This window comes from Peromyscus californicus, unplaced genomic scaffold (genome assembly GCF_007827085.1).
Source record: "Peromyscus californicus insignis strain IS unplaced genomic scaffold, ASM782708v3 Scaffold_7__1_contigs__length_154581171, whole genome shotgun sequence".
In the NCBI taxonomy this organism is placed as follows: domain Eukaryota; kingdom Metazoa; phylum Chordata; class Mammalia; order Rodentia; family Cricetidae; genus Peromyscus; species Peromyscus californicus.
Genome location: NW_026294595.1, coordinates 95,424,984 through 95,436,070, shown reverse-complemented (window position 1 = coordinate 95,436,070; position 11,087 = coordinate 95,424,984). Strand labels below are relative to the sequence as shown.

The following is an 11,087-nucleotide window of genomic DNA, read 5'->3' as shown; positions in this document are numbered from 1 at the left end:
TTTAGTTGCATAGGTTAGCATTTTATTGAGATCATCAAAATCTTAATAAAACAATATACTTTACTGTAAAATAGAGAATAGGACAACTCCCTTAAGAATCTCCAAGAAATAGCTGAGAGCACAAATTTATACAAATTTCTTTTGTGTCTAGCATAGAAGCATATCACACTCATATGATTTATAGAAAACTGCCAATCTGTCCTAGCCTACCATCTTGATAAGAAGCTCTTGTGAAATACAGACAGGAGCTTCCTTTCCATCCAGCAAGAACCCTATCATAGCTCCACTTCTAAAAGCAGACACAGGGGAAAAAAATAAAAATAAATAAATAAAAGCAGACTCTGGATCTTGGCTGTGGGAGCAGGAGAAAGAGGAGTAAGAATGGCCTGGGAGCTCACAATGCAGCTGCATGCTGAGTGAGCTCCTTAACTCTGCTCATGCAGTGATCAACAGCATTCATGAGTAAAGGGATCCAGCTATCTTCTGGCTGGGGGGTCACATGACTTGTTCTGAGAGGAAAAGAGAACAAGTTATTAACACAGTGTGAAGGGAAAAGCCATTCCCAGGAGGTGCAGAGGGGAAACTACAAGAAGGCAGCATTCCTCTTCACAGGCTGGCTGCTCCGCACCCTGCCCACACCCACAGCTTCCCTCCCCAACTCTCTGAAATGGGGTTAGTTGTTGATAATAGCTGGCCAGACAATTTTATTCTCAAGCCATGTATGGAGAAGTCTTCAGACTTACTTTGTAATTTCAAGTGCCTTTATTAAAACAGACACCAGTTTCGCAGACTAGGAAAAAAAAAGAGAGAGATGTCACTCATCCTGAGCCCTGGCACCAAAAGAAAGAGCTTGAAGATCCATGTATTGACGATAAGAGAATCATTTAAAAAGAGCCTTACATGGGCTGTGCTGTGCAGTCATGAAGACCTGAGTTTGAGCTCCCAGCACTCAGTCAAAAGAAGAAAGAAAGAAAAGAGCCTCGAAGATAAAATATTCAACAACAAAAATGCTGATTAGGGCCGATGAGATGGCTCACTGGGTAAGCACACTTGCTGCCATACTTGACAACCGGAATATGATTCCTGGGAAAGACTACCACAGTCGTCCTCTGGTCTCTACATACACAACTGTGACATGTGTAGCATGTATACACAATAAATAAATGAATAAATGCAATTTAAAATGCTAATTAGGTTAAGTTAGTACCATTATGGATTCTTTCCTACTTAACAAGATCTTAGAAACACTGCTGGTGTAACATTATTATGTTTTCATAATTTTTAATTAATTTAATTAATTTTTGTTTGTGTGTTCATTTGTTTGAGACAAGGTTTCTCTATGTAGCCCTGGCTGTCCTGGAACTCACTCTATAGACCAGGCTGGTCTCGAACTCAGAGATCCACCTGCCTCTGCTTCAGGAGCGCTGGGATTAAAGGCGTGCACCACCGCCGCCCAGCTAATTTTAATATTTTTTTTAATTTGGAAAAAAAGGATAATTTCAACCTCGAAGGAGAATAGAGAGTTTTATGGCAGCCTGGATTACACACAGAAAGAATGTTTCAAAAAAGAGAGAAAAAGGAGACTCTAAGGGAGTTTGTGATGGCTCAGGCTATGAGCTAGCTATTCCTGTTTAGAACTTTAAGAAGTTCAAGACGATAAAACTGAAGATTTCAAGACCTGGGGCTGTAGGTCAGCAGCAGAGCCCTGGCTTGGCATATCCTACTTGGAATCCCTAGCACCATACCACAACCAAAAGACGGCATGGGGATGGATGAATGGCAACAATATAAAATAACACACACACACACACATGTACATACATATTTATGAATTACTTCATATAATCCTGTGTTTGGGATCATTGATAGAATATTTATTTCTCAGAAATTCAATTTTTTAAAAGTTAATGTCCCAAAGAATCTGTTTTACTGAAACATTCTACACATTAATTAATCTACCATCTAATTTATAAAATATTAGAACCAACACATCCTGTTATAAAATTTAAATTACTTGGCAGGTTCACTTTTCTTCCCAGTAACATTAGTGGTATGAACTTGAGTTCATAAAAATAAAAGAACAGAACGCTATAAATGCAGTAGCACTTCAAGACTACAATAAAACCATAAATACAAATGTGTGTTATACATACAAAATATGTATTATGGTACTGATTCAGTAAAATCGGATCTCTAAAAGGAATTTGACTTGGGCTGATGGCTCAGTGGCAAAGAGTGCTTACAAATGTACATTGGCTATGACCATGTTACCTGTTACCCCAGAGCTTTGGGGAACAGAGATTACGAGATCACTAGGGCTTACTGGCTACCAGACTAGTTCCAGGTTCAGTGACAGACCCTGTCTCAAAGTAATAAGGTAGAGAGTGACAGAGTCTACTCAGCAATTTCTGGACTCTGCATATGTGCACATGCATTTGCACACAGATATGTGCATATAAGCCCCCTCCCCCATAAATAAAAATTAACAAAAAAAGAATTTTACTTTTTAAAGCACTATTTTCTATTTTCAAATGATTATCCAAGTGGTTATAAAACAATTAAAAGTATCAAAGCGCATGGCTATTATAACTCAAATTCAGCTAGTCTTTATCAAGCACAAATATATGTAAGAACTGTGAAACTATTATACTTGCACACAAGTTTGGCAAAGATATAGATGCTCTATAGATTATAGGGAATACTAGAGACTAATAAAATTCTACCAGTTCAAATCTAGTACTTACATTGATCCGCACAGTGAGGTGACACACAGGTGGATATATGCTCAGAACCAAATCATCCACACTAAGAGCAGAAGGAAAATATAACCATTAACCAAAAAGGGGGGACAGGGCTCAGTGTGGTTGTTTCCAGTACACAACCGATTCAGTTCCTTAATTCGAGTAAGTAGGTATGCATGCGATGCAGAAGCAACTCAATCAATGTTTACTGAAACAAACACATCCTATTTAGGAAGCTGGGGTAAAAATGCCCATGGTTCACAGGATGAGGAATGACTAGTTGAGTCAAAGACAAGAGGATCTGAAACCATCAGTGTAGTCAGTGATACTGGAAGAGTTCATCAATGGGAGCTTGACACATTAGGTAAAGGGGCCTTCCTAAAGAGGCCACTGCTTTAACCATGTGACCACATTTATTACCACAAGAAGAAAAATCAACATCACGTGCCTCCCCAACTGGAGATAGAGGGAAGTACAGAACACTTATATTTTTGACCCAAAGTTTAACTTTATTACTATTATGAGAAAATAATCTTATAAACCCATATTGTTGTGTATTTACAATGTATAATTCTGAAATGCCAATGTCAAATCAGACTAGAAGGGACAGAGACTATTCCAGATTGCAAGGAACTAAACAGATGCCAACCCAATGTAGTAAGAGACCTTAATGGAAGTGGAATTTATTAAGATATTTTTTGAGACAAATGGAGAAATCTAAGTATTAGATATTACTATTACATCAAATGCTAAATCTCTTGAATGTGACTCTAAGAATATCTGTTCTTAGGAAATTGTTGATAAAATATTTAGGGGTGAAAAATTATTTATATCCTAAATGATTTAGGAAAAATATATCTATTTATCAAGAAATAAATATACAGGGGAAATAGGTGACTGGGAGAATCCAAATAAAGGATGTAGAGCTATTTACTGTTGCTAGAGTTTTTCTGACTGGCCCACAGTCAGGACAAATCTCTCTCACCCGCCAGTCCCAAGCCGCTCAAACCCGATCAAGTAAACACAGACACTTATATTGGTTTCAAACTGTATGGCCGTGGCAGGCTTCTTGCTAACTGTTCTTACAGCTTAAATTAATCCATTTCTATTAATCTATACCTTGCCACGTGGCTTGTGGCTTACCGGTACTTTACATCTTCCTTGTCCTGATGGCGGCTGGCAGTGTCTCCCTGACTCCCAGCTTCCTGTTCTCTCAATTTTCCTCTCTGTTAGTCCCGCCTATACTTCCTGCCTGGCCACTGACCAATCAGTGATTTATTCATTGACCAATCAGCAACACATTTGACATACAGACCATCCCACAGCAATTTACTGAAGTACTTTTTCAATTTCTTTTAGACTTGAAAAATTTCAAAATATAAAAAGCTGAAGGAAACCCTGGAGCAGCAGCAGCTTGGATCACAGTGCTTCTCTTTCTAAGTGTGACACATGCTTACCTGGGGCTGATCTCATCAGAAATGTCCACAATGTCATCCAGCTGGGATACCTGCTCCTTCTTCCCATTCTCGGCCACTAAAACCCGGATTTTCTTGAGGGAAGCTCTGGATGCTCTCACCAATGCAAGACACGGGGTTATGAGCTCTTGATCTTCCTGTGACCAGTATGAGTCCCGATTGCTTGGAAGCCCTAATACACCATCCTCATCATTGTGGCCATCAGAGTTGTCCTCAGAATCATTCAAGAGGCCATAGTAAGGGTCACACTCTTCTACAGCCTAAGAAATAACATCATATATGCAAATGCAAACACTCCACCACCATCAGTCACCCGCTTTGCTATCGGCTACAAAACTGAGTCAATCTATAAACCACATTGCCCTTCTCCTTGTCCAGTAAGGAACAGAGAAGTGGTACTAAGACACAAACCAGAGATGGTGGGAGATGGAAGACTGGACAGGAGTGAGACTGGGATTATTCAGTCCAGTTGCAGGGAACTAACTCCCTGTCTTCATGATGAGTTCTCATCTACTGGTCATGAAAGTGCCCTCACCTGCTCCATCTCTTCATGTGCATCTTTCACAAGCTCCACACTCTTTGTCAGCATCAAAAGGGCTGCAGCTTTGTTATCTAGAAGTGAAATTATCACAAGTACTAGAATTCGAGGAGAAACCTACCCTTCCTCTTAAGACCACAAAAGGCAACCAACACTGCTTTAAAGTAAAACGTTTCTTACTATACCCTCTGCCTGGACAGAGGGTTAAAAAGGCTTTTTAATTTCACCACCAGAAGAAACCAAACTGTCCCGTGGTGTTTGGTATCACAGTCCTCTTGACAACCACTTAGTCTGCCTGGCTCTGCTTTATAACCCTTGCAGTGTGCTCCGATACTGCTCCCGGGGCAGTAACAGGAGAGAAAACTGTATCTGTTCAACAAGAGACAGAGCCACAGCAAGAGGAGGAGGCTGAATTTAAGGAGTAGTACTCAGCAGTAGAGCCCTTGGCTGGCATGCCCTGGGCTCAATCCCCAGCACTGCCAAAACCAAACCAAACCAGAAACCAGTATGAGGAATGGCAAAAAGTACTAAAGTCAATTAATATTGATGATAATCAACTACATATTATTTCACTTAAAGTCTTCATAGAAATTCAATTATTTATGTAAGGCAAAGCTGGAAGCTGGACATGAGAGGCCTCTCTACTTTGACCAGCAGCTAATAGCTTACTTCTACCCACCTTTTGGAATCTCAGGCACCTGTTGGCACGCTACTGAGACACTATTGCAGGAAATAAGGTCACTGTTCTCAGTGCTGGAAAAAGGAATTAATAAGGACATATCAATAACGTAGGTTCCTGTCTCCTAAAACCCTCTTTCCTGTTTATATATTATATATATTATATTATATATACTGTCCACTATGAGGGACGATGTATAACTTTGCTGTTAGGGTCAAGGAAGCCCACTAGCTGTCATCCCACACTGTGGCACTGCTACCTGTGAAATGGAGAGATAAGCACTTCCAGGAGCTGAGCCATGCCATCCACAATGTCCAGAGTAGCATTCCGTACCAGCTTTCTCAGGGTGATCCCTGTGGCCAAACCCAAACAGTAAGTAGCCTGGTCGTTTCTCGAAAGTCACCACCTGCTTTCTGGATTCTTAGTATTATGGACCTATGCAGTAACAGACACCTACATGCTTTAAATCATGCATCAGTGCAAGACTCAAGTCTTACTTAAATTCTTATGTCATTTTATTGGCCCTCCTGCCATTCCTTAGACCTGTTCTTCAACGGTGTTGGAGTCTTTCTATGTGTATTCATTCATTCATTAAGGACACTGGCCCTTTGATACGTATGGACAAAACACTGGAAGTTTTAAGAATTTGTAAGTAATCCTCATGAACTATGACATGTTTCCATTTATTTTCTCAGCATAACTTCAAGGAAGGTATAAAACTACAGGCCATGCTGGTGGGCTCTTAACTTGAGAAGGGTCTTCAAACAGAGTATGATGTAATGCTAGGTGGAGGAGGGAGGGTAGGGATGGCCTTGGCATGGGTATGGAGCTTAGATTCAGCAAGCATATTAGAATGAACTGAAAAGAAAAGTGAATTAGGGGCTGAGAAGACAGCCTATTTGATAAAGTGCCAGTCACACGTAAACATGAGCACTTGAGTGTAATTCCCAGAACCTACAGGAGAAAGGCAGTCAAAACAGAGTCCTATGATGCCAGTGCTGACGAAGCAGAGATAGGAACTCCAATGAAGATTCTCTCAAAAACACAAGGTCCTGCCTTCCACATATACTCATATACACATGCATGAGCACCTGAATACACACATGCACCTACGTGTGCACATACATATACAGACACAAATAATGAATGGTTTTTTGTTTGTTTGTTTGTTTAGTTTTTTTGAGACAGGGTTTCTCTGTGTAGTTTTGGTGCCTGTCCTAGATCTCGCTCTTTAGACCAGGCTGACCTCAAACTCACAGAGATCCACCTGGCTCTGCCTCCCGAGTGCTGGGATTAAAGGCGTGCGCCACCACCGCTCAGCCTGAATGATTTTTATAAAGGATCATTTGAGGGCTAAAGATATGGTTCAGCACTTAAGAGCACTAGCTGTTCTTCCAGAGGACCTAGGTTCAATTCCCAAACCCATATAGCAGATCACACTGTCTGTAACTTCAGTTCCAGGGGATTCAATATCCTCTTCTGACCTTGGCAGGGACCAGACATGCATGTGGTACACAGACACACATGAAGGCAAAACACCCATACCCATCAAATAAATAATATCTTTTTAAAATAACCAGTTGAGATGGCTCAGTAGGTAAAAGAACTTGCTGCACAAGCCTGATGGTCTGAGTTTACTCACAGGAACCCACAATGGAATGAGAGAACCCATTCCCCATGTGTGTACCTGCACACACACACACACACACACACACACACACACACACACACACACACACACACACACACACTTTTTTCTGTTGTTGTTTGGCTTTTGGAGACAGGGTTTCTACATGTAGTTTTGGTGCCTGTCCTGGATCTCGCTCTGTAGACCAGGCTGGCCTTGAACTCACAGAGATCTGCCTGGCTGTGCCTCCCGAGTGCTGGGATTAAAGGCATGCGCCACTGCCGCCCGTCCACACTTTTTAAAGAATCAGGTAAAGCATAACAGTGGGAAATCACAGGTGCATAGCATCTGTACTTTATCCTAATGGAGTGCTACTGAGGTCACTCACATTATAAAATTATCTTTGACTATTTGATGGGGAAAAGTCACATGCTCAAAACTGAAGAAAAATAGACATGTATAATATGTTTACATATAAATATATCATATTACATTGAAGATAAACATATATAATAATGTTTACATATTGATAAATGTTTACATATTAATATGCAACATCAGGATATAGTCTACTACCTTAGCAAAGATCTAGTCTATAAATGCAACACTACTGTATATACACAGTGACTTACCCTGATCCTTAGGAAGTGAATAATATATTGTAATAATTTCCTTGATGGCAACATAGATGTGCTGACAGATCCTCTGGGTTTCCTAAGAAGTGATGGACGAATTCAGAATAAATAGAGCAAATGTTCAATATCAATGCTGTCAGCCCATTTACTGAGGAAGAGATCAAACATCTATAAAGCATGATCAAATGTCTTCTGAAAGCCTATTATAAGTCAGGCTTATGATGTATGCATCCCATATTAGAAAGAAATTAGGTAGATACCAGACAATTCAAAAAAGAAATACAAAATGAAGAAAAAACTTATTTCTGCTATTTAATATCCTAAGCAATTGTGCTGTGACATGAGATAATCACTGCACTTAGACCAGTAGAAAGTAAATTATGGCCAGAGGCTCATGCAGGCTCACTGTTGAGTTTTATAAATAAAGTGTTACTAGGACACAGTCATGTTCATTAGTGTACAAACATCTAACAGTTATAGTTGTATTACAAGGGAAAAGTTGAGCATTTGTCCTAACAAGCTTAAAATATTCAGCACCTGGTCTTTTTGTTAAATACAGGCCAACTACTGCATCATGCCATTACTGTGTCTTTGTCTGCTCTCATACAATTTATCTTTTTCCTTATTACCAAATCATTCAAGACAAGTGGTGGTTCTCAACCTTCCTAATGCTACAACCCTTTAATACAGTTTATGTTGAGGTGGCCCCCAACAAAAAAATATTTTCACTGCTACTTCATAATTTTGCTACTGTAATGAAACATGATGTAAATATCTGATATGCCAGATATCTGATGTGTGATGCCAGTGCAAAGGTCATTTGATGCCCCAAAGGGGCCACGACCCACAGTTTGAGAGCCGCTGTTTTAAGATATGCAGAAAAAGAGTATTTATCTTTGTAGTTGTTTGTAGTAAAAGAAATTTTCTATCATATTAAGACAGTCAGAGCCAGATGCACATCTTTAATCCCAGTACTTGGGAGGCAGAGGCAGGCGGATCTCTATAAGTTCAAGGCCAGCCTGGTCTACAGAGTGAATTCCAGGACAGCCAGAGATGCAAAGAGAAACCCTGTCTATAGAAAACCAACAAAAACAAAAGAATACATTCATGCAGGGCTGAGAGTGTAGCTCAGTAGTAGAGTGTTTGTACAGTATATGTAAAGTCCTAGGTTCAATCCCTAGCACCAAAAAACAAACAAACAAACAAACAAATATGTCAGTATAAAACAACCTACTCTTTGGGCTGAAGCGATGGCTCAGAGGTGAAGAGCATTTGCTGCTCTTGCAGAGGACCCAGGTTCAGTTCCCAGAACCCACATGGCAGCTCACAACCATCTTTAACTCCAGTTCCAGGGGATCCAGTGCCCTCTTCTGGCCTCCACTGGCACCAAGCACACAATTCATGTGCACATACATGCAGGCAAAATACTCATAGATATGAAATAAAAATAAACACTTAAATAAAATAACCTACTCTGGAGTACATGTAGCTCTAGAAAAATGTGGCACCGGGCATTCCTGATCACAGCCCTGTATCTAGCTTTATTTTTAGTTACATAATAAAGGATAATTTAAAATGCATTAATTCTTTGTTCCTGTAATTGCACCTCTGGAATTTTTTTCCATCAACACACATGTGTATACAAAGATTATATCTTACAACTCACTACAGTGCTGTTTACAATAGCTGCAAGTTGGAAACAGTTTAAAAGTCCACCTGGGGTGCTGTTTGTAACTGCTATAGTTACTCTACTTTATATCAAGCATTACAAAGAACTGAGCAACTTTTTTATGTGCCATTAAGAATCAACTTCTAGCCGGGCGGTGGTGGTGCACGCCTTTAATCCCAGCACTCGGGAGGCAGAGCCAGGCGGATCTCTGTGAGTTCGAGGCCAGCCTGGACTACCAAGTGAGTTCCAGGAAAGGCGCAAAGCTACACAGAGAAACCCTGTCTCGAAAAAACAAAAAAAAAAAAAAAAAAAAAAAAAATCAACTTCTAAGCTACATTAATTTTTAAAAGGTCTAGAGCAATGTTTATAAGTATCTAACCAGTGTGTGAAAAGAAACACTGAGAGATGTATATATGCACAGAACAGATCGTATAGAATAATACAGAAGGAAATGGAAATCAGATAGAAAGAAGAACTGGGGTGGGAAGATATGTATTTTAGTATACTTTGGTATCTTTTGAACTTTATATTGTCCACATATTAGTAATTAAGTAAAATAAATTGGTAAACAAACAATTTAATACTAAAGGGTTTTGTGTAACAGGTGTTGCTTAGATACTTTGTAGACTTTTAATTCCACCTCCACCATTTATTAATCTTGACCCGAGTCTCTAAACCTGCTTGCCCATCTTTCAGATGGGGAATATGTATGAGAAATAACTATAAATTAAAATTAATTGGAACTAACCTGGCTGAGTTTCAGACTGAATTTAGAAGACTTCTCTACCCTGTCCTCACAACAATCCCGAGCGGTAAGAACTATAATCTCATTTGATAAATAGAAAAAAATAAATGTGGCTTGAGCGTATAAGGGGAGAAGAAAACTAGAGGCAGCACAAACATTCCGGAAGTAAAGCTCACCTGCGGAGATGGCAGTGGAAGTCGGGAGAAGAGAGTGGTCAGAATCGTGGCTTCCCCTGACACTTTCACTGCTGCCTCATCTGGGGGTAGCAGAGGCGGCAGATGCCAAAGTTAGTATTTAAAAGGTTAAAGCTGCAACTGTCACTCGGACTTTTTAAGATAACGCGTCCCTTCTCCACCCTTATCATCATAAACATCTCCAAAACAACTCCAGAAATCGTTTTATACTTCAGCCTCAAATGCCGAGGATGGGTAGCAGAAGGGATGAGGAGCGGGAGGGATTTCCTCTGGGGACAGCAGAGGGGAAAGAGGTTAGGATGCAGGGAGATATGAGGGAAGAGTCTGCAACGGCAGAGACACTTACTAAGTCTTCTCCAAAACAACTCTCGATTAAAATGCTCGGTTCTCTCCTGGGCTTCGCCGACTTGAGGGTGTAGCGTGGGAGGCCGGACCACCCGGAAAGCAAAAGACAGGTGAGCGGAGCCCTGACCTGACGCCCGACCGCCCTACCCGGAACCCCGGGCCTCAGATTCCCACAACTCACCCCGCACTCCAGGCAGAAGCGAGCGCAGCTCCGCTGCCAAGAGCCGGAGCTGCTCCAGAGGCGGAGTAACGAAGCGGACTGCGGCTGCCGAGCTCGCCATCACGGCTTCTCACAGGGTTCTAGTCAGGACGCTTAAGCCATTCAGCCCCTGCCGCTGTACTTCCGGTGCTGCAAACACCCCTCGCTTCCGGCAATATACATCGCGCCCCGCCCCTTCCTCCCCAGTGACGCGACCCCGCCTTCCCGACACCTAGGCCA

At 41.0% G+C, this 11,087-nt stretch overlaps 1 protein-coding gene across 1 annotated transcript; it reads right to left on the bottom strand.

The window, feature by feature from the left end:
* Ccndbp1 (cyclin D1 binding protein 1) lies at positions 1 to 11,028 on the bottom strand. Its single transcript, XM_052724885.1, has 11 exons — positions 10,830 to 11,028; positions 10,650 to 10,709; positions 10,286 to 10,365; positions 7,693 to 7,774; positions 5,693 to 5,786; positions 5,434 to 5,507; positions 4,752 to 4,828; positions 4,199 to 4,476; positions 2,745 to 2,805; positions 744 to 790; positions 1 to 509 (listed from the first exon to the last, which is right to left on the bottom strand). Exons 1-11 carry the CDS (start codon positions 10,927 to 10,929, stop codon positions 395 to 397), a joined length of 1,068 nt encoding a protein of 355 aa, XP_052580845.1. The 5' UTR covers positions 10,930 to 11,028; the 3' UTR covers positions 1 to 394.
* Between the last annotated feature and the right edge of the window lie 59 nt (positions 11,029 to 11,087).